The sequence below is a fragment of the Podarcis bocagei genome, assembly GCF_964188305.1.
Source record: "Podarcis bocagei genome assembly, chromosome: 2".
NCBI classification, from domain to species: domain Eukaryota; kingdom Metazoa; phylum Chordata; class Lepidosauria; order Squamata; family Lacertidae; genus Podarcis; species Podarcis bocagei.
Window position 1 is genome coordinate 99,305,080 of NC_138126.1, and position 25,047 is coordinate 99,330,126.

Consider the following 25,047-nt stretch of genomic DNA (forward strand, 5'->3'; position numbering starts at 1 on the left):
CCCAAGGACACCAAATATTCTCAACAGAGTTTAAGAGAATTGTGAGCTCGGACATTCTGACAGGAACAAAGGAACAAGAGAGCAGGAGTGACATGGAAGAGACAGCTCTCAAGAAAGAATAAGCAAGGCAGGTTATTCTTCTCAGAAAAAGCAAGCAGAAGATATCCAGATCTTTCTCTTTGGGGAAAATAATTTGACTTGTGGTGTCCAGTCCTGTATCTCTGCCATAGCTTAACTATATTTAACTGCAAGACCTCTGCACCTCTTCCCCTGCAGAGAGAGAAGAAGTAAATCTCTACTATCTCTGCTCAATCAAGGGTGAAGATCTGACCTATTTCCTTGCCAAGTTCCCTTATCAGGTACAGGCTGCTCATTTAACCCATTCTTTTCCACACCAGAAGCAGCATGTACTTTAAGGAATGCAAGCCACTCTTAGTATTTATTCATTCATGTGTGTCCTGCTCTTCAGCCCAGTGTCTCGAGAGCAGCTCATACAAAACTAACCTGCAGCAAAACAGTCCTTGCCCACAAGCTAACAAAACAGTGCTCGCTCGCCAACCAGGGGCCATATGCCTCCCTGGGGGCCCCCATGATATTCCAAGGGGGTCAGAGACAGAAACTGGATAAATGGGGGGCCCCGGCATGAGACTAGGGAGCTACAGAGTAGAGTGAACAGAGAAGTGACTGTGCTTCCCAATGGATGGAGCACCACGCACACTCTGCGGCAACATTGCTTCCACTTCCTTCTCCCTCCCACTTCCGCACACCAATGCTGCGTGGCTGCAGCAGTGCTAAGTGTGCTAGGTGCTATCTCTTCATGCATTCATGCAAGTATTACTGCACAAAGAGATACGTTGCTGAATGCAAGAGTTACTCAGCCTCACGCGAAATCACCTTCATATAATGGTCAGAGGTGATCTCTGGTTATTCCTCACAGCAATAGAGCTGGATATAAAAAAGCTTGTTTCTGGTCATCAAGCACAAGGGTAACACTGATCGAGAAATACTTATATTTTTTAATGTAATTCTTTTTGTATAAATGATAAGAATTATAAATAAAATATGTTCTATTTACAAACAAAATGCTTAAACAGGAAGGAGCTGACCTTTCAGCGAAGCTATCGGCATGAACCCCATACACTTTCCCACACCCACACTTTTCAGACTCTTGAACTTAATGCCTTTTATGTCACCTGGTATGTCTCTGCATACTCCACTAACGAAAACAGGTAGCTGTTTGCTAGTCAGGGGGACCCTGCAAGGGCACATTTTTCATTCCAAACCTGCTTGAGGAGTCAGTCCAACATGCCATCCCTGTGCCGCATGGGATGTGGTGGTTTTACAAGCCAGAGACCAACAGGTACACAAACATCAAGTCACGGTGGAATAAGAGCTTGGCTATTTCTCCTTTCTGAACCGGCAGGTGCTTTAAGGGTAGCCTACACTGCGAAAAGCTGACCTGATTTTGCCTTCCTGTAGAGAACTAATCCTGTGAATTGGTCGATTTCTCTCACCCTTTTTAAAAAAGCAAGTTATTTTTGTGACGAAAGTGCAAGGCCTGGTCTGCTGACTACTGAATTCAGTGAAATGACCTCTTCTTCCCATCCCACACTGGATATTTAAGGAGTATCATCTTACTTTCTGGGTAAGATGATGGGTACTTTTGAAATTCAGGCACCTTCTCCATTATGGAAGATTGTTACGTTGCAAAGCTATCAATAGTTATGCAACACTTACATATACGGATTGTCCTTTATGAGAACTGTACCAGCACTTGGAATAATAGGTTCTTTTTCCTTTTTCAGCAGAGATCTGATCTGCCTTCCTAAATCATACCCTTTCAGCCGAGTTTCTTATTTTGAAGTACATGGAATTTTTTCAATGCACATTGCACAAAGATCTGGTGAAGTTCAACACTCCAAAGCTATCCTGGCAGATCTATTTTCCTAGTCAAGGGGATATAGGAGGACATCCCTTTCCCTTGTGCTGCTGGAACTGTACAGCTAAACATTCACAGGCTAGATTTATCTTCCTGTCCCTATGTGGCAGCAAGATGAAGACAAAGCTCCAAAACCCAGTTATGTCCAGCGATAAATCAAAACGAAGAGAGGGTGATAGTCTGTAACAGATAGCTCCTGATAGACCAGGAGGGAAGCTGGGTTTTGTGGGCATATGTGAAGCTCTCTATGCATCTGTATTCATGTAACAAAGGCAATGGGGATGAATACAACAACTCAAATGCTCTGGTAGTCTAAAGCAGAAGAGGAACCTCAGACCTGGAAGCCTTCCAGGTCTCTCTTATCTGGCTCCTGGATTTCTAAAGGCCACACCTCACCAGCCCTGTTTTATACCTTCCTTGAGTGCTTTCCTGGTTGAAATCCTGAAGCTTTGATAATGTCTCTTGCCTGCCTGGATAGAGATAGAGGTGTGTGTGCTTTCCAGCCTACTATACAAAGGTAATGTTCAAATTAATTGCTCTGTCCACTTCTGCCTCTGGTCATTATCTGCCACTGCGGCTCCTAGAAGGGAATATGGCCCACAGGCTGAAAGGGGTTCCACATTCCTGCTCTAAGCGATGCCCTTTATTCCAGCATTGGCTTTCCCAGCTGCTCAGTTCCTGCTCAAATAAAGGTCTCTTACAGCTAAAGAAGGGACGCGGGTGACGCTGTAGGTAAAACCTCAGTGCCTAGGACTTGCCGATCGCATGGTCGGCGGTTCGAATCCCCACGGCGGGGTGAGCTCCCGTCTTTCGGTCCCAGCTCCTGCCCACCTAGCAGTTCGAAAGCACCCTTAAGTGCAAGTAGATAAATAGGTACCGCTTTATAGCGGGAAGGTAAACAGCGTTTCCATGTGCTGCGCTGGTGCTGGCTCGCCAGAGCAGCTTCGTCACACTGGCCACGTGACCCGGAAGTGTCTCCGGACAGCGCTGGCCCCCGGCCTCTTAAGTGAGATGGGCGCACAACCCTAGAGTCGGACACGACTGGCCCGTATGGGCAGGGGTACCTTTACCTTTTTACAGCTAAAGAACATCAGTGGCCAAGTTTACTCTTTCTACAGAGATACCAGAGACACGGACAATGTGCCAGAAATAGAGACATCTGATAAAGGAGAATAAGAAGCAAAGGCAAACTATGTGTAGTCAAACCTGTTAAAATTATAATATGGTTTTATTATTGTCACTATTTACTAAAAAAAAAATATCCCCCAATGCACAGCCCACTTAGCACTATTTACAGCTGCAAAATGAAAAATAAAGCAATACTACCCCCATCTATTTAGGCTCATTTACCATTACTGAATAGTTACCTTCATCGTTTTATAGTGGTACCTCGGGTTAAGTACTTAATTCGTTCCAGAGGTCCATTCTTAACCCCTAATGGGGCCTCCCACTGCTGCTGTGCTGCCGCTGCACGATTTCTGTTCTTATCCTGAAGCAAAGTTCTTAACCCGAGGTACTATTTCTGGGTTAGCGGAGTCTGTAACCTGAAGCGTATGTAACCTGAAGCGTATGTAACCCAAGGTACCACTGTATTTAGAAAAGTAAGTGTAAGAAGCCAGGTTTTGTGGAAACAAGGGCTGATCAAAATTTCTCTGGAACTACACATGGCTCCTGGATAGTTGAGGACAGGCCCTCATGAGGCATTTGTGGAAACACAAGAGAGAAAATCAGTGGAGGTGATGAATGGAGAGAAACCACATAAGGCAAAAGATAGGGAATGAGGATTATGTATTACTTTTAAAGATAGCTCTTCTTCCTAAGAGCTCAGATTGGTAGTTTAGTCGCACACCCCTGTGCAGTAGCTTAGTCACAGAAAATGTGATTTGCCCTGTGACTTCAAGCATTGGAATCCCTAACCTATTCACATGAACATAACCAAACTTTGATATGGATAACAAAGGATGTTGTGTTGTGCTTTTTTAAAGAACTAAAATAGATCCTGGCGCAATTCTGCAAATGGAAATAATAGGATGGTTATTTCCATTCTCTATTCTCTCGCTGGCAAACACATTCTGTAATGATCAAGATGATATGAAAGGGCAACAGTTGCTAATTTGGGATATTCTCAGGCTGGTCTGTGACCCTTGAAGGAAGCGAAAGGTCCCCTAAATGCACTTCTCAAGACTCAGAGCATGTAGCCAACATGTCCTTGAAAGTCACAACCTCATTAGAGTTGTTGAAATGAGGATCTCTGGCAAGTCTATACAGCATTACCAACTGGGAAATCAGCAGGAGCACAAATCCCCAACAAAAAGAAATTCTGCAAAGACAACTTTGGTATCATGAATTGACGCATAATGGCAGGATCATGTTGATGCAACTTATATAACATATTTACATATGTTTTACTGAAGTATTAACAAATTCTGTGCCACACGGAAAAGTGTTGAGAGGGTCTCAAACCAAGGTTTCCAACAGTCAGTGTTCCAATGCCTTTTACTCCTTTATCCTCAACAATTCTGCAGTGTCAAAGCTAGTGTCTTACTGCCTGAGCCAGCTGCCACTCCTGCCTTGGGTTCTGAATTTTTGTTAATGAAAATGTTTGTAAGCTGGAGTCATGAAGGATCTGGTATATGCTGGCAAGCAGCTTTGCCTTGCTTGCTTGCAACCTACCCAGTCACAGAGAAAGGGAGGGTGAAAAGCAGCGCCACCGCTGCTGATACCTATACCTAAAAAATAAAAAATAGGCAGGGCAAAGAGAAGAGTGAAGAACCAGGAGTGGGGGGTGTGTGTGCCTCCAATAATGTCAACTGTCTCTCCAAGTCAATTAGGTCACACCAAGCCCCCAAAAGCCCTTGCAGCCTTGTCAGTACAAGCTGCCTGTCTAGGCCTCTGGTCTCCTGATCATAACTTGTTTGCCTTTGGCCCTTCAACCCTTGGAATTCTTCTTTCTGCCTGGCTCAGACTCATTTGCCTCAGACCCTACTATCCTTGATCTGATGCCTGAGACAAAGCCCATCTGCAGCCCACCTCAGAGTCAGGGAAAGGCCCGACACATACTATTATTAAATATGATGTCTTCATATAGTTGTTTTTTTTAAAAAGGAGCTACAAAGAAGTCACAGTCTAAGGTAGTAGTCAGGAAAAGAAAGCCAAGGTTTCCTGCTCAAGGTGCTCTAAAAGCATGTTCTAAAAGAAGATTTGCCTGTGCAATATGACCAGGCTTGTAACACATGAGAGCAGCAAGGAAGGCACATAATGACTTTTTCTTCCTTGCCCCTTTCCTAGAACAAAGAGAAAATCTGAAGGGGAACTCAAGAGTGATGAGACTCCCTCTTGAAAGACCTGCTGTGAGGAAAACAAATGCTGTCTGCCCAACTTGACCCAGAAGATGTTGATTTTAGAGAAGTGGACAACTCTGCTACAGGGAACTGTTCTTCTGGCCAGATGTGGAATGAATATGTATGAGCCTATATCTAAACATTGGTACTTAGGGAAAGCCTGGAAGCCTGGGGATATTAAAAATTCCATTTGTGGCAGAAAGATAAGGACACGGATCTCCACAGGGAACACGGAAAAGTTAGTTTAGCCTTCCCAAGCTCATCAGGTATTGTTTGACAGAAAGTGTGAAGTTTTTCGGAATGAGTGCTCCTGTCACACATAAAGCAAGTGTAGGCCAACAGAGGCTTCAGACCACCAAGAAGAACTCAACAACATCAGGGACTGAAACGTTTAGTTTTTCTATGGGGTCTTGCACTGGTCACTACTAGATCATTCTGCCTTCAGGCTAATTGGTTGTTCTTATGCTGACAATTATTGGAGGATGTTTATACTTTTGGGTTATCTGTCCTGGTTTGTGAAACCTCATTCAAAACTATACCTAAATATCAAATGGCATTCCTATACAATTATGTTCCATTTTCATAAAAGTAATGTTCATGTTACTTGCGGAGCTAAAATGTGTTGGCTCTTGTTCTGCTGATCTGGAAACCAGCAGTTATTCTGGGCAATGTGACGATATCTAATTGTTTCAATGCTGACTTTCAATTCTAAGCATTATTGGTCAAGCACATCAAGCAACGTTTCAGCAACTGTGGATAACTATGCTAGGTATCTGCAAGGCAACAAAGTCAAGAGCAATTTTATATGACTGTATCTGCGACTGGACTTAACTGTCAGGGGTCCTTTACCTTTACCTTTTTATATACACTCTCAGACAGAAACGGAAAAGGATCTTGTGGCACTTTAAGGACTAACACATTTGGTCCAGACTACAGTTCACATCATCAAGTGTTATCCTGACTTCCACACATGGTTGGTGAGGGAATTACCGACATTGAGGTCAGAGGGAAATGAAATGCAGAAAAGGACAGTGATAATTACATAATTTACTATGAACATCCACAAACCAGTTATTGATAACATAAACATATTGACACTACTAAGCTTTAATACATGTACTGTGATAAAAATCATTTGTCTCAATTCAATTCATAATAAATCTCTTAATATGCTATAATTCACCTATGGACTGAATCAAGATAAAGGATATTTAACTTGCTGACAAAAGCAAAGATTTTATATTGTGATATGTTAAGGTCTACAGTTAATTAAACACAGTAGAATTCAACATCCTGCTTTTACGATCTTTCTGTATATGCAAGCATTACAGTTTGCCAGATACCACTACTTCTCCCCCATGTGTGCTATTCTGAGGGTTCTCTCAACCCCCACAGAGCCAATTTTGGGAGTTGCATGAAAGGAGGAAAAGAAGAATCCTGTCCATAATCATTACTATTTATTTCCCTCCATCCTCACTGTTAACACTTCCCACCATCACCATGTGTATAAGTACCTCTAACTCTTTCCATGTGCCACAAAGCTCTTAGTTGGTTCTGCTGCAACAGAGTAATAAAAGACTACTACTCTGGAAATTCTTGGCCAGAACAGCTCTCTAATTGCATGCAACAGGAGATATACACAGAACAGGAGGTGTAAATTGAGGTCTCCCATTTCCCAGCAACTCAGTTATTCTACCTTCCCCAGAGCCATACATTCTTTAAGCTCAAAGCCTTGAGCAACACTATCAAATGCCACTAGAAGGCATGAATGACACTTTCAGTTTTCACTTCTCCAAGTAATGCAGAGCAGATGAGAGCATGAAATTCTGCCCCACCATCTTGACAGAATAGGAGGTGCCCATAAGTCCATTCCTTCCCTCAATCCACTTAGAACTATTTGTTTAAGCAAGCACTGTGTCAAGAGTTTTGACACATTTCTGGCAGAGCTATCCATCAGTCCTAGCTGATGGCGTGACAGAACTTTCCTCCCAAAGCGGAGAATCAATACGCCAGCGCATAATGATAATGAATCACCCTCTTGCAGTACATGCCTCTTGCTTTGTTCCTCATCGAAAAAGTATCAGGATAGACTCTTAGGAGGAGGAAGCACCAGGAGGAAAACAGGAGGAGGAAGAGGAGAGGATATTGCAGTCCCTCTGAATGTGGGAGAGGCTTCAGGGGCAGATTCTTCCTCTCACAGTTGCACATGCTCCTAGATAGTTGTTGTCAAGATCCCTTAGTACAGTAGTACCTCGGGTTAAGTACTTAATTCATTCCAGAGGTCTGTTCTTAACCTGAAACTGTTCTTAACCTGAAGCACCACTTTAGCTAATGGGGCCTCCTGCTGCCGCCGTGCCGCCGGAGCATGATTTCTGTTCTCATCCTGAAGCAAAGTTCTTAACCCAAGGTGCTATTTCTAGGTTAGCGGAGTCTGTAACCTGAAGCATATGTAACCTGAAGCGTTGGTAACCCGAGGTACCACTGTATAAGCAAAGGCTTGTAAAATGTTAGGGTGATGGCCTAGAGACCCAGCAAAACACTGGCACTGAGAGGTTCTGAGGTAAGATTCAAGAGAAAAGCAAACAGAGGGTAAATGATGGAGAATACTGAAACACTAGTATTAGTCTAACACACCAAGATTAAAAAAGAAGTATATTGTAAGCCACATTGATTTCAGTTCCCCTTAATTTCAAGTAATCATGTCTTTGATCAACTTTTTTAAAGTTTCCAGAAGGAACAGGAAAAACAATAGTCTTGTGGCACCTTAAAGACTAACAAATTCATTACGGTGCAACTTTCATGGATTAGAGTTCACTTAATTTGATGCATGATTATGTTTTTTGTTTTAAGTTATTTAACAATTCTCCTGCAGGTGGCACCGTCTTCTTCTTCACATTTATTTGAGCCATAGGCTTCATTCTATGCAAGCTTTCATAAAATTTATTACATATTCCAGTACACAACAGTGGCAAGAATAACAAACTATAAGAACTGCAATGTCTGAAATACATCATTAATATATCACTCTTAGGAACAAGAACTCAACAGAAATGACAAAGAAGTTCAGAATGTGAGCAGGCTCTGGAAAAAAGTGTCCCCAAAAGAGGACACAGGAGCAATGTGGAGGGTCAGCCTGTAAAGGAGATAGGGAAGACCAAGCAAGATATAGGGAGGCATTATAGTCTTATAAAAAAAGACTGCAGGCACCTAGTCAGCAAAATGGGAATGCTGTTTTGCCTAATTTATTCTCATCCAGTAGACAGCAAAACTCCACAATTTGGGGGCACTAGCCTAACTATGTACTTGCTACGCTGCTCAATTTCAACTAAATGTACTTTATGAAATTCACTTATGTCGCCCCATGAGAAAAAGGATGATATCTTATCCCTCAAACTGAGTATGACAGAATACTGTGCATTTAGGTGGTAAAGATGTGTAAGTACTGGGAAAGGGCCCACACTGCTGTAGCAGCTAGAAATGTTTTTTAAGCTTAAGAACAAGGAACAAGGTGAAAGTTACTTTAAACAGCATAACTTTAAACTTTTTCCTACATTTATGCACCATTTTGAGCTATGGCAGTGCAGGTGCCCTGCCGCATTGTTGTTGCTTTAGTTTTCTGGCTACCGCTTAGAGGTATTTTTATAAGTACACTTCACAATGCCTTGCTCTGAGAAAGGCTCCTTGGGCCTTTCCTCAGGTGCTAGAGCAAGAGAGGAGGAGGGTGTGGGTGTTGGAGAGGCTCAGTATGCAGCTGGGTGAATGGTAGTGGCAAAGACAGCAATAATGAGAGTGGAGAAATAGGAGAGTGGAGCAACAATGAGGCATGGGAGCAACAGTCCATGCTTGTTAACCTAACCACATTTGCCTGCTGCCTGAGACAATGGTTTCAATGTGCCTCATTATAGCACCAGCTCTGCCAATGTATATTTGGACAGAACTTGGGCATGTCATGAACAAGATGTAAATCTTACATAACAAGAAAACTTCTCGAATTTGGTGGGTCTAGTGAAGCACCACCACAATTTCCTAGAACTGCCTGGGTAACAAAATACTCCACTACGGATATTATGGCATGTTGAGTTACTCCTCCTTTCTACCCTGGATGTAGCACGAAATTGAAATAAACAGTTGCTCTGAATGCCACAGCTAAAACATAACCGTGCAAATGGCACAACTTTCTCTTCCAGTCTGGGGAAAAAACGCTCTTCTTAAACACTCATTTTATCTAGCAAGATCTTAAACAGCCGGATACAGCACTCTACACCATTCTTGATTTTTTATCTGAAACTAACAAGGGACTAAGACTCAAAATGGCACCACTTTACCTCACACCTCACCCCCAACAGACGATGCTGAAAACTAGTTCTTCAGCAGATGTTTCACAAAGAGATGAGATTGTGGAGAAATATATTCGTTGTAAATATATTTTCTTCTCCCTTCTAAGTGCATTATTTATCAGCTGTTCTTGTCCTCCCTCAAAAGAAACAAAGAAAATGCACACATACGAAGTTGGTGAGATAAGGACGTCACTTGAATACCCTTAAAACAAACATGAAATGGCTTGTGGCTCAGAATTTTACCCATCCTACCTGTACAGTGTGTAAAACAGACTCGGAAGAGCAAGAAGTCTGAATGAGCCTATCGTAAACTGTCACAGTAAGCTCAGCCTTTTATCAGAAGAAGAGTGCCTGTCTAGAGGGGAAGGATGCTGACATACTAATCTCACTGCAGGAGACTGGAAATAGCAAGAGTTTTTAAACCTCTGTACAAGCCATGGCTCTAAAAAATTGAAGTATTCCCCCAGTCCCCTTTCCCAATTAGCAATTGTCAAATTTTAGGAGTGGGAACAAAACTAGTTCAGAGATGGAATCTCCGGATGAATTTACATTTTAATTTAAAAACAGCAGCAGGACAGCCATACTACTGTATGGAATTATGAATCTATGCAGCAGTTCAGAAAAAGAGGGTTCTTTTGTTTTGTTTTGGCTAATTGCTCATCTTAGAGAAGGCAAATGGTAACAGATGAACCACCACAGAAGAAAATCACATGCATTTTAGGTATTTCTTCTAAGTAAAGATTGAGCAACACTAGAGAGAGGCTCTCTGGAAATGTAGAACTAGTTTCTTTCACTTGTGTAGCAAACTAATGCATCATATGCTTTAAATAAAACCACTGGATCTTCTCAAGATCAGGGGAAATGAACACATCATTAAGTGACTATCCAAAGTTCAAACCTAGAAGCATCACACTCAGTGTTGCTTGGGAATTCTAAGAAAACAAAAAATCAGTACAGTTTTGAAACCAGTGGTTAAAATCAGGACAGTCCTGAAAGGTTTATTCTACCATCTTATTTCAAAATGGTGTTCAACTGTATCCATAAAGACAAAAACCTCTTGATGTCAGGAACCACCATGCAAAATTGGGTTATAATACCCAATTTTCATTCTTATCCCAAGTTCAGGAAACCACTACTGTCTAAAACATTTATCAACAGATTATATAAATTGTTAAATGTGTACAAATAATGGGAACCGTGCTGCAGAAAGGGCTTCTTTTGAAAACCATTCCACATGCTACTTCTCCATCAGAGGCACCACTTAATCTGAGCATTTTTTCCAGTTGTGTGTATGTAGGGAATCTGCCACTAGTATTGATTTCCTAATCTATCCACTAGTGAAGCAAGGCATGCTGTATTGACACAACCATTTTCTTAAAAATAACTTTCCAAAATTTAAAGCCTCTGTATTGGAAAGCAATTGAATGAGAGTTCAAAGGATGAAAAGAAAGAACATGCATAGATGTGCAAAGCAGAACTCTCCAGTTTTATTGTCAGTTTTTCTGCAGTGTTGCTATAGGAGCTAGATGCACCTACCTTTGAATAAATATACCTACAATTGTTCAAAGGGACTTACTCCCAAGTAAGTGGGCAAAAGATTTCAGCCTCCATCTTCTGTGGGGTCTTATCAGTTAGAAGAGCAGAAATCCAGGCACTACCTTTCTGAAGTGTTTGTGACAGTCCATGGAAGAAGACTGCACAAAGGACTAACACGCTAATTTTCCTGAAATGAGTAAATTTCAGGGCACCACTGAAAGAAAACTAGACTGAGAAACTGAAAGCAAGCACTCTGGGGAATTTGCAGAAGGCATAATTATTAAAATATAACAACATTCAATAATAGCAGATATAGCATCTGTAACAAACTGAACAAAACCTGCTCCTGACTGAGGGCTAGCTGGGTAAACTCTTCAGCATTGGCTCTGCAGCCTGCTAGGAGTCTCATACTGTAACAAGTTGCAATTAAATGCCTTAGCTACTAACAAAGTCAATGTTTAATGATGATTTTCTCCACACTGTTGTGTTTTTCCCATGATCTCTAGCCCTTAATATATGCTTCTCAACACATGCAGTACAAACTAATTGATTAACCAATTAAACATTCTACAATGCTGGATGGAAAAAATGAGGCACTGCATGCCGGGCTCTAGGTCAAGGGTGGCTAAACTATGGCCCCCCCAATGTTGCTGAACCATAACTCCTGGTCATAAACTGACTGGGGTTGCTGTGAGTTGCAGCTCAACCACATCTGGAAAGCTACAGCTTTGCCACCAGTGTGTAAGATGACCTATCCATTGTATTTGTTGTGAAGATCAGAAAAGTATGTGCCATGATATCCTATCATCATGTATATCTGAAGTTGCTCTGAACATCAAAGAAGGATTTGTGTGATGGTGGCAACCTGAAAAGTATGTTTCAGATAACTACATTTATCTAGATCTAGGCGGCATGTCGTTTACACAAAAAACAGGATGAGCAACAGATCATACTCTGCCCTCTCAATATGATTTTTGAAAGGAAGGGGTTGTAAAAGAACTAATATAAGCTACTGTCTGTCAGCTATTTTTCAACATGTCAGTTCATCACAAAATTAACATGAAGCCTCAGACAGAGGATTGTTGTTAAGTTAAAACTGCACAGAGGCAAGATCCACTGCTTTCCATGTGCATTTGAAGCTACTGGTTTTACCTACAAAGCCCTAAATGGTTTGGGGCTAGGATATCTCAAGAACTGCTTCCTCCCATAATAGCTCACTTGTCACCTGCAGCCATCATCGGAAGCCCTATTGCTTGTTCTGTTGAGAGAGACATGTCTTGCAGTGATAGGAGACAGAGCTTCTTCAGTGGCAGCACTGTGGTTATGAAACTCTGAGACAGATTTACTTGTCCCCATCTTTACTGGTTTATAGGGAGGTGGTGGTTATTTTTATCCCAACAAGCTGTGGGAGTTGTTGTTGTTGTTGTTGTTGTTGTTGTTGTTGTTGTTGTTGTTGTTGTTACATCTTCCTCTCTTGAGGCTGCTTTTTAAATAAGTGGTGGGGCTAAAAATTTCCTGTTCACAGTTTTAGAAGGCCGCTTGAAGGCTAAAAAATAGTATATATATATTTTTTGTAAATACATAAATCCCCAGTCATACAGGAAGTATTGTTATCCAACTACCCACTGAGAAATCTACACAGAGAGCAATTTGGCAATAATTTCTATGTAACATTTGTTGTTACAGTAAGCAACAGTATATCTTATTGCCAAATCTGTCTACACCATTGCAACCTACACACATTACTTCCCGACCTTCCTTCTTTGACAATGGGAACACAGCCTTCTTTTTTAATGAAAGCCCTTTAAGCATTAATTTTGGGAAAAACACACTACCAGCAAGAATATACAACCTTCATAAGAAAAATAAAAATTGTGCTGTTGTCTGGCAAAAAGGAATAATATCACACTGCATAAGTAGTTCCCTCCAGCTTATGAAGCAGAAATGAAACAGAATTATAGACAAGCACAAAAGACCAAGCTCAATATAGGCAAAACACAACTTCACCTTTATGTGTTCCAGGTCTTAAGAGTGGCTTTATTAAGATCTGATCAAAAGTTGATCTATCCAGTCTAAAAATGCAATCGGCTCAGGTTGGTGGATGACAGCACAGGCAATGAATAGAAAACTCCCGTGCAATCATTCATTCACAGATATTCCTGGGAGCAGATGATACCCCAAACCAAGTTTACTGAGGCTGCATGCAGCCCCCATGGCTGTTTGTCATGCACATGTGTACACACAAAGAGGCAACACTGGAGCTAGTTTAGACCAGCCATGTGGTCAGGTTCATCTGGGAGCAGATTCATAATTGGGACATCTTGGCTCTGAGACCAGATAATATCCAGCAATCCAACCAAGACTCTGTCCTATTGTCTGGGCCATATTAGCTTAAAATAACTGCGCGTGTGTGCGCGCACACACACACACACACAACCCCATCAAGGTCCAATAGAAAGGTTCAGGTACCTCACTTAGCTTCCCAAGGCAGTTGCAGAGATGGGAGGGAAAGTTGAACTGAAGGAGTAGAAGAGCAACAGGGAAGTTAGAGAGGTAAGAGACCATTTAAATAAGTTTTAGCAGTAACAAGCACACACTGAATGAATTGGTGGACTAGATATTTGGGATTCTTAACTATGGCCATTTGTGGGCATTGGAGCTGACAATGGGATTCAACCAAAAGGAAACAAATTTGGAGGACAATGAAGTTATTTTGGAGGACAAGCACTATACAATAAGGATGAGTGAATTAATCTGGATGTGTGGTAAAGCAGCTGGAGAGACAAAGAGCAAAAGGACTTCATTGATTACTCAATGAACAGTAGGTTAGAAATTCTTTTAATAAAATGAACAATAATTAATAAAGTGGGAAATAGATTAACAGAGAAGTGCTAGAAGAACTTTTTAATGAATATTAAGTACAAGTTATTTCCTTTATTAATGTTTATGGTCAGATTATTTAATAATTAACTAGGCATGTTAATAAATGTGTTCAGTTTGCATTTTAATGCAAACCTACCTGCATGAGGTGAAACACAACTATTTATTGAATTTTGTGATCCAGTAATACATTCATCACTGCTGCCTTGGGATCATCTCTGAGCAAAAAGCTACATTAGCTTATCTGAAACTCTTTAAGATCTTGACACCATTTTCTGTGCTAAGAAGAGCCAACTTACATAACATTATTTCGGTTTTATGAAGTGACACAAATTATATTACGTATATATAGCTGAATGACACATTTGCTTCTTATACACAGATCTGCTTCTGCTAGTAATGGAGCAAGGTAAGGCATTGATTTAGCGTTTGACCGCTGGTAATCTTATGCAACCACTCCTTCTGGCTTCTAACACATTGCTTGCATTGTCTGCAAGCTTTCGCACATACTACTTTAGCTAACAGCAATATAACAGGGCCATAGCTAGGCTTATTTTCAATAATTCTATTAACACACTTGCCAGAGTGGCAGAATTACTGAGGCTAGAATGCATTTTAGTATGAAAACAAGATCAGCATTTTGAAAATCTTTTTTAAATGAACGCATGAAGAGGGATCCCTAGAGGAGTCAATATGGATCCAGGCATCTGCGTTGAGAGGAGCTTTTATCTGGAGCTTGCTCCACTTCAGGTAATGTGTCCCAGTGCCCTTCTTCCTCTTATTTGTTATGACAAGGAGTTTGCTACATCTTGCCAGCCTTTGTTTCCAGACCATGCCCAAAAGGCTAACAGATTCTACCCCAGCTGTCTGGAGCTGCTGACTTTATCACACTTGTATTCTGAAGCCCTAGGTGATTTCAAATATTCCTTATGCCATATTGTTGGCCTGATGTTTCAGTAGGTGTCTGTCTTCAAAACAAAGGGACTGTGTTCACTACCACTGAAAAATGCAGGTCCCCAAGATGATCTTCAATGGTCATCTTAATTTAGCATACACCTGAAACAGAACAGACTAATGTCTGCCAGCCTGAATGAAACCACTGAGCACAGCAAGCCAACTCCTGTGCCAGGCATACTGTGTGTCAGATTTTAAAAATCATAGTTTACTAAGGTGAGTCGGCTCCCTCAAATTTATTGCTCCATTATAAAGAGATTCTGATCTCTGATTTGCCAAGTTCATTGTGCCACAAAGAGAATTAACCACACTAAGTAGAGGGAGAAGGCTACAGTGTAATGTAATCCTGTAAGTAGCAGAAACAAAAAAACAGATGCATGCCTGTTAACAGTACAAAATACTAATTAGGATCTGTCTGCCTAACACAAAGAGTTTGGCATGAAAGCTCAAGGGTGCTTCCAGAAACACCTTTGGCACCACTGCCTTGTAATGAGCCAGGAAATGCTATCTGTGCTCTTGAGTCCAAGTGGATGGAGTCTGCAAAACAGGGGTGGGGAGGCGAGTTCATTTGCTTCAGTTAAGGCCAATGAGAGAGTTGTTAACAGCAAATAACTCTGTTTCCAAGCTGAGAAAGGATTGCTCTTCAAACTCATAATACCACTTAATAAGATCACCATTTGCTCCAATGAGCATGGAATTCGCAAAGCTTGTGTGTGCTCAGACAATAACAGGAAGATATTAGGTGCTGGTAAGAATCTGAACCCACTGCTGCCCTACATAAACAGATACTGCCCTGGATGACAACAGCTCTGACTTTTCAATAAGATCACTAAGCTCTTATTTTCCTTCTTCTCTCGAAAAAAATTCACTGAAAATCATATGCACTGAATAGTCAGTAAGGCATTGCCATAGTCATTAAATTTTACCTGGGGGCAGCTTATCTTCCACTGGCCCTGAACAGGAATTAAACTAATGAACAGGTTTCTCCCTACATTGTGCCCAAACTGTTCTCACCTTTCTCATCTTCACCAAGCACTCAGAGGCAAAGCCTGGCTTGTGTACTAAGATTTCATTATCTTACAACTTCAGGAAAGACAGTTGTCAGGTTTTCAAAGAGACGGGATGAGATCAGCATGATATATTTACACACTACACAGAGTGAAAGTTGAGTGGTCAGCCCTGGACCAGTGACCTGAGAAGGAATTACGTTTTCATTCCTAATACCACTTAATGAGATCACCATTTCCAGCAAGGAAGCCAGAGTCTACAAAGATTTTATATGGCCAGGGTAAAAATGGTGTGATAAGGACAGTGAAGGCTGGTTCATTAGGGCTACTGGGGCACAGCCCTCCCACTGAGCATGTCAAGGAGTTTTAAAACATTTCCTCCCCCAAATCTCAAATCCACACACACTTTCCTGTTTGCTACACATTTTATGCCTCCTTGGACTTAGAGGCATTTCTGTCAATCTCCTGTTCTCTGGCCAATCAGCTTTCTGCATCACTCAGCCAATCCTAAACCCGAATATAGCTATGGCAAAGAGGTCCCTTCCATTGATCTCTAAGCAACAAAACCAGGGGTCAGCAAACTTTTTCAGCAGGGGGCCAGTCCACTGTCCTTCAGACTATATTTTGAAAAAAAATATGAACGAGTTCCTACGCCCCACAAATAACCCAGAGATGCATTTTAAATAAAAGCACACATTCTGCTCATGTAAAAACATGCTGATTCCTCGACTGTCCATGGGTCAGATTTAGAAGGTGATTGGGCCAGATCCGGCCCCTAGTTTGCCTACTCATGAACAAAACCGTGTGATTGATTGGTGTGCCTGATCAGACAACCCACTTTGAAGGCTTCTACTTCATCTATTGTTATGAGAACTATATGGCACAGCCACTATAGCAGATATGGAAGGAGTCAAAACTGCTTCAGACACAGCCCCATGTGGGTAGCTTTAACTTATATCACAATCATTCGTCTGTTCTGAGCATGCACAGAGCTGAAGACGCTTCAGTACTTGTTCACTGAGCGCTCTTGCTTTTTGCATTTCTCTTTGATTGCCTTTCTGTGTAAAGTGAGCACCACTGGATACAAAATGAATCCCGTTTGTAAAACAAATGCTGTTCTCGCTTACTCATACCATTTTTGTTTCATGAATACGGACATTGGGGGGACTTGATCCATGATCCATCCATAACAATGGGATTAGAATCTCACCACCACTCCAGCCACCTACTCTGCAGTGAAGACTAAAAGTAAAGGTAAAGGGACCCCTGACCATTAGGTCCAGTAGTGGCCGACTCTGGGGTTGCGGCACTTATTGGCGGAGGGAGCAGACGTCCAGCTTCTGTGTCATGTGGCCAGCATCACTAAGCCGCTTCTGGCAAACCAGAGCAGCGTACGGAAATTCTCTTTAAAAAGGTAATGTAGCCGCCAAATAGGTGATGATCTCTCTTTAAATTCCCAATAAAGAGTTAATGGTGCATGATCAGGATTAAACATCGTATCTATTTCTGCTTTTACAACAGACTTGAAAAATGATGTTACAAAAGTGTAATAAAAAGACCTATGAACACTAGAATAATAAGTGCAGTCCCTTTTGTTAGGGTGATAATATCACCAAATACCCAGCCAACCATTTTTAAAAGATAACTGGGATATTATTAGCATGTCCTGTGTTTGTTGATCTGTCTAATCTTGGGCTCAATACCTCATTAAAGTCTTCTTCCTATATGTATGCTGCCTGCAACAAATGTATCCCAACCCTTAATTAGATTCATGAAAAACTGCTTTCGGCCGTGTGAGGCGCATAAACACATACAAATGTAGCTTCAAATTCAATTACACCTTTCAATAAAATGCATCTATCTTTCTATACTGCGGTTCCCTCTTTACTCATGAAGTTTATTATTCTCTCTAGGTTTCCAAGATGTCTAGCAATTGCAGCAACAAACCCTAGTCTCCTGGCTAAGAATCAGAGAGGTTCATGACATACAAACTAACAATTGCAGCCTGGCCAAGGAAGATACAAAGGCCAGCAATGCAGCAATTTTTGCACTGTTGGCAGTCTTGCCTATCAGCTACCATCTCACTTGCATGAAAAACTACTCATTGAAAGCAGTCTAATGACATGACTATTGTAAGCTCAGAGGAGGAACTCACAATGATATCATGATTTGTAATGTGTGTGCAGAACAGCAGTTGTTCATGGACTTACCTATCCACCTCATGAGTGATGTCAGGATCTGAAGATACTTTGTTTTCTGCACATTAAAAAAGGTGAATGGGCCCAAGAGGATGGTAAATGCTGCCTGAAATAAGGAACAAACAAAAAGTCAAGAAAATCATGGAGTTAAAAGCAAACTCATTATGTACAACTCACATAAATTGTCTCTATTACTGATAATGATTCTTTTGTTTTAAAATGAAAACAAACCTTTTTCACAGTCAAACCATTTGACTGACATCTGACCAGGGCAGAATTAAAACACTTGTGAAATTGTGGTTCAGAAATATTTGCTATGACTGCTACGTAGCTCTACAAAATATTTATTTTCTATTCTTTGCCCATACTCTGTCTAGGCTTGCATACTTGTTCTTGCTAACCTATTTAGCAGTAGTACTCTCTAGATTTTAATAAAAGATACTGTAATGTCAATATTAAACACCCCATACAAAGAATACATCATGGGGGGGAGAGAATTAGCATATAATTAACAAAAATGATGAGCTAATCAGTATAAATTTAGGGAAGGTGCTAAAACATCCAAAATTATTCCTGGTTAACCCCTCTATAGGTATCAAAAGTGAACAGAAGATTCCCACTTCTAAATGATTGTTTATTCTTCAATTTGTAACAGAGACCAAACTTGTTAAGTCGAACATGACACACTTTTGTTTTCCATCTCTTCACATCCCCATTTTTGCCAACACAACTATGCTTTACATCACTTTAACTTCCTCTTCTTGTGGACTCTCTTCAAATAACCCAACAGACGAGCCAGTATATTGAATGCTATCAGATTCTCTACCATTATACTTGTTGTTATGTTACTGAAAAAAAGTTGTAGTGGCTACCAGGCCCCTGGGTTGGGGGATAAAGAGGCTGTATCCAATCATGACCACAATATTGAACGGGAACATTGGCCACAACAAAAAATCACCCCAAGCTAGTCTTTGCCCTATAATACTAGTACGTGGTGCCCCCTGAGGCAAATAATCAACTAGGGTGGGGAGGAGAAGGCAATGATTTCTCATTCAGAAAGGTGTCCCAGTAAGATTTTAGTCTCCCCTCACCTGTTACTGAACTTTTATTTAAAAAAATAGCTGGAGACCCAATTTCAGATCCCCCTAACACATGTCTCTTCGCTGATAAGATTTATCCAGACCATTTTAATTATTCAGTGTGACAAACAAAAGGGCATCATGTCAGCCCTCAAACTGCCAGATTTTCAATATTTCACATTACTAATATAGATTCTCTTCAATTTTATGGGTGTCAAGGACAATTTTTTATATTAAAGGTTACAAATTGAGACATACTTTGTCTTAATAGATATTGCAATTTATTTTGTGTAATTATATCAATGTTCTGTTCCCGTATTTTTTTTAAGTAACAGTAAAGCTGATTCTGCAAAGCAGTTTGTTAAAAGCACATAATAAAACTGCTGGGGAAAGTCCTATAGATCCATTACACTGATAGTCTAATAACTCAAATAGTTAGAGCACTATTAAATGTCAACCTTTCTTTAAAATGTCTAATTTGTAAATATTGAGAAAATATTGGAAGATTAATTTTAGACCCAATTTCCATTTATTTCTACTGTCTAGACAAGCAATATTTTTTTCTTATCTTGTTCATTCAAAATTTATAAATAAAATACCCAAACCAGTAAAGTTAGTATTATTGTAATCACCTATAATGGCAAGATAAAGAGACTAAGAAAGAGGCAGAATTTATCCAACAGTTAAAGGGCAAGTTAACATTAGCTGCAATCCTGATTCTACATGTCAGTTCTTTATTAATTCATATATAAAGCTGGTAGTCAGGGAGCCTGTTTAGTCTCATTCCAATGAAAGCCATAAATATTCTTCAAAGCTCTCAAAAGTTCCCAACGGTGCAACAATACCGCCGCTTTGTAATACAGTTCAATATTTCAAAATCTTAGCTCTCCATTTATTTTGTGAGAAACTCATTATTTGCCATATGAGATGCTTTTATTAATCACAGTCCATCAGTCAGTAGTGCTGACTGCTTAATGAAATGAAATTTGGGGATAACATTTTTATATATGCAAATTTTCCTGTCCATATATCAGTCAGTAGTGCTGACTGCTTAATGAAATGAAATTTGGGGATATATATTTTTATATATGCAAATTTTCCTGTTCTTACAACAAACATCCACTTATTATCAAAATTCAAAATATTTTGTATAAGTAAAGTTACTAATTTATAAAGTTCTGGGGGAGAAAGCCATTTGGACCATTGAATTTACATTGTTCTGCACTTCTGACGGTTATATACACATAATATAATAGACTTCAATCTACTGGGCTAGATTTTGTCAGTGGTATGATTTGAAACTGCCTGCAACATTATTCCACCAATATTAATTTGATGAGTTATGCTTTCTTGAAGCAAGTATGTTGTCCATGGGAGAATATGAAAAATGTGGTCCAAAGTAAAATGTTAAAATATTTAATGGTTCCATCTTTAAACTACTTTATGAATATCTGATAGTTTTCCCTTTTATTACTATTACTATTCTTCTTAATTTTTAAGCACTTGCAAAAACAAAACAAAACAAAAAAACAGCAACACCAGGGTATGGTACAGTATGCCACAGAATGACAGAACCCAACTTTCAGGTTTTAAATTTCAATATCTTTTAATTAATATATAACACATACACGTCATATAATCAAGTCACCTTCTTGAAAAACATCTATTTCTGTAATATGCTTTCCAAAGAAAGGTTTATGAGAGTCATTTCATAGACATTCTAAAATATATATTTTTATATCTGGGATAACATCTGAGGAAAATTATATCTTCCGTAGGGATTCAAACTATAAAAAATATTTTTTCTAATCTCTCGTGCATCCCTTTCTCTCTCTGGGACTGCTTCCATATGTTCCTGATTTATCTAATAATCTCACACCTGTAATTCTAATGCATCTCTTGGATGAATATTTTGTTTGTCTTCATTTTCTTGATTTAGTTAAGATATTTTCGCCTTTCAAATTAGAGCATCAAGTCCATCAACAGTAAAACAATTATTATTCAGTTTCCTAATTATTTTAATCCACTAATTCATTAACGGGATTCTTCATTATAATAAATCAGCTAATTCGTTAAAAACTGAGCTTCATATTACAAATGAAATAACAATCATTTGCATGAAATCAATAATTAACCAGTTCATTAAGCCCAATGACTTAATTCAGTTCCTTCTGCACATTTAAGTTTTATCAAATTTTAATCTCATTTTTCTTCAGAGTCATAGTTGATCATAATAGCAAATGTTTCACTATTTCACTGATTTATCCAATTATATGTTCTTCTATATGCTAATTTTTGCATATTCTGATTGCAGGATAGTTCACAAAGCTAAAAAGAACAATGACATCATAAGATCTAATTTAATACTCCTGCCTTGATTGAGAATCCTTAAAAATAAAATAAAGAATTAGCAGTATGTCTCTGTAATGGCACCCCAGCTTCCCTGGGTCCTGTGCTGGGCCGGGTGAAGGAGTTCCAGCCAAGTCATCATGTATAACCCTCTGCTTATCCACCCTTCCTGTTAAACTCTCAGTGCCACCAGGCAAAAGTATTTTTCTATAAGGCTTCCTTTTACCAATCAACCTAAAAATTCCCTTGTTTCTCCTTGAGAACACCTGCAAGTAGCATGGAACTTAGCTTAGACATGGGGTGGTTTTCAAATAACAGAGACATTTTATGAATTAAGACTTAAGGTTTGCTAAAATAGTTCTTAAGGAAAACAAGCTTATAAGCATTTCTGTTTTGACGCACCAGTTATATAATTTCTTATGTGGCTGCACTAGAACGTTTCCTCTGACTGGTTTGTGTATTTCAACAGTATCAACTGATACTATTGATACAAAATGACTGATAATTTTGTATCAACTTAAAAATGTTATAAAAGTGACAGTGAAAAGAGTGGGTTGTTTGGAATGCAATATTTACTATTATTTTACATTATTTATATTGTAATGCCACCCGGTCTGGTGAGAGGACCCTTCCCCTCTGTACTGTATTTAAGCCATGATACTGAGGGCTTTTGAAGGGCAATAAGACCTGCTGAGGAAGAGACTTACCATCATCACCCTCTCTGACATTTGCCTTTCGATGCTGTCAGTCTCCCCTGGAGGAGAGATATGGGAACCAGCTGTATGTCATCTACCCCTCTCCTCTGAATTGTATTTAAGTCAGGCTCCTTGGAGTGCAGCAAGACCAGTACCAAAAACTTTATTGTTAACTCTTGTTTTTCTTTGAATTTACATATTTAAGCCTAGATAATTACTGTTGAACTTGTTCTGTGTTTGCCAAATAGTTGATTTTTATCATTTTTAAATTTACTGGCATGTTTTGTATTTTGTATATTTGTATTTCCAATGCTCTGTATTTCGATGTTTGAATGTTTGCTGTAAGCCGCTTTAGGCACAGCTCATTGCGGAAAAGCGGCATTTAAGTAAACTCAATCAATGATGTTTTGAGATGTATTACTCTTATTGTGTTGTGAGCCACTAAGGGCACATTTATGCAAGAAAGTAGCCTGCTAATTAAAACAACCAACCAGACAGCTATGACCTCCTGCTGACAGTAAAGTTCTCCATTTGCTGCTTCAGAAAATAGCTCCTCCTCTACGCCAGCCCTCTTTCTGCAGATCCCAGTGGGAGGCAATGGGACCAGTGGCTGAAAACCACTGGTCTAAAAGCAATGTGTGGATGTGAACAGGCTCTGATAAGCATCCTGAAGCTGTCTTTTGAAAACCTGCCCATTCAGAGACCCTTGACAAAATGCAGCATTAGCAGCCAAGAATAACATTTCATCTATGCAACTTTCCTTCACCGCCCAGGCAATACAACAGGATCAGAGAAAATGCACAGCATGCGAAGGAGCTGTGACCTCTTTATGCTGATTTGCTATCACTGGGGAATGAAGTACTACTCCACCAAAAGTCTCTAATTAACTAAGCTATATAATAATGAGAAGAGGGCTTTAAAGAACACTCAAAGAATGTCAAGAGGTTTGAAATGTGGGTGAGTGTGGACTGAGCTAAGTGAAATGGAATCCTATCCCACAGGGATTATTTTTGTTGGCAAGGGAAGAGGGTGGGGAAAAGATTACTAATAAACATTGATCCATTCAGTTTATGTTTTCTTTTCTGTCCCCTGTATCAAAGTTCTAAATATAAAGAATAAGTGAAAACTTCTGTAACTATGTTTGCACAATTAGAATTACAGTGGTACCTCGCAAGACGAAATTAATCCGTTCCGCGAGTCTCTTCGTCTAGCGGTTTTTTCGTCTTGCGAAGCAACCCTATTAGCGGCTTAGCGGCTTAGCGCTATTAGCAGTTTAGCGGCTATTAAAGGCTTAGCGGCTATTAAAGGCTTAGTGGATTAGCGGCTAAAGGGCTATTAGCGGTTTAGCGGCTTAGAAAAAGGGGGGGAGCGGAAAAAAATCGGAACACCTGCAAAGCAAGCCCATATGGAAAATCGTCTTGCGAAGCAGCTCAAAAACGGAAAACCCTTTCGTCTAGCGGGTTTTCCATCTTGCGCGGCAATCGTCTTGCGGGGCACCACTGTAAAGTGGAAAGTGTTATGGGAAGAAAGCATACATTTAATGGGCTGTATTTCTGTTTTAATTTGTTTTACCTAGCTGCAGTAGCTGATGGCACAGTATGTATGTGTTATTCACCTGACTTCCCTCTGGCCAAGTCACGGCATAACAGTATGGAGAGATGGGGGGGGGGGAGGGATGAGGATGAGGGTGTGATAAGGTCGGCACCAGCTGGCTCACAGGATTGGCTCTACTTGCATGCTAGTACTGCACTGACCTCATCACTGCCTCCTCCTACCCCTATGAAGCAGGAAGGAGGTCAGGGAAGTGGTACAGCCCCACAATGCTGTTCACTACTGCCCAGCAGCAATTCAATGTCAAACCTGAGCTAGCATCCCAAACAGTAACAAACAGACCTAGAGACTGAAGTTAACACTTTGGTTGTCGCAGCAGAAGCACTTTGGTTGTCCCCTCCCATTCATACCTGGTTTAGAGGCAATCTAGAAGCAATGCTAGCACAATATGCTCAACTGCAGTTAAGATTCTCATATGCTTCCCTTTCTCACTGTTTTATTAACAATGATTATTTGGTGCACTCCAAAACACATGACCACAGCAAGTAGGTCGAAAAGTTGCATCAGTACCAAAAGGAGAGCAGCCATCTTTTAAATCTGGAAGTTATTATTCAGTTCCCAGCCCTTCTTCCTTAGGAACACACAGTCAAACAATTAACACAACTCCCTTCAAAAAGAGATGATTAGCTCATACATCAAAAAGAGCTGAAACAAAGAGACAGACAAGGGATGTGGATAATTAAGGAACAGGTGTTCTCTGCAAATTAGAACACACCAGAACCAACTGGCAAAAACAGCACCTTGGCCCAGCAGAAGGAAGGACGGAGAATCCCCAATGGACGAGGTGACAGGGTTTGAATCCTGTAATTGCCTCAGATCAATTGTTGCTTTAGGGTGCAAAGGCCTGTCTGGAAAGCCTAGTTTACAGACATATTTGCGGCAGCAAACTCAAAGAAAACTGCAGCCTGATCAGTTGCTATGGGGGTAGATGTCAGAAGGGTTTTAAAGTAAACCCTTCTGAGACAGTTTTGTAATCTTACTTGCACATGGTTATAAATTCTCAAACAATCACCACCATATCCTGTCCCACTGATCAGCTTCAGAGTACATCTTCAAATACACCCTCTCCTTCACTCAGTTGATTATCACTGAGAAATAACACACAAATCATTGTACCTGAA

At 40.2% G+C, this 25,047-nt stretch overlaps 1 protein-coding gene and 1 long non-coding RNA gene across 3 annotated transcripts in view; one reads left to right on the top strand and one right to left on the bottom strand.

Moving 5' to 3' along the window:
• TMEM104 (transmembrane protein 104) overlaps positions 1 to 25,047 on the bottom strand; it is an 80,663-nt gene that overhangs the window by 8,818 nt on the left and 46,798 nt on the right. For both annotated transcript variants that reach the window (XM_081184604.1, XM_081184603.1), the window contains exon 9: positions 18,205 to 18,298. In XM_081184604.1, the coding sequence (XP_081040730.1) occupies positions 18,205 to 18,298 (94 nt within the window). The remainder of the gene's footprint in view (positions 1 to 18,204; positions 18,299 to 25,047) is intronic.
• LOC308581909 lies at positions 51 to 9,418 on the top strand. Its single transcript, XR_014005373.1, has 2 exons — positions 51 to 359; positions 5,228 to 9,418. It is a non-coding gene; the product is annotated as an uncharacterized lncRNA (long non-coding RNA).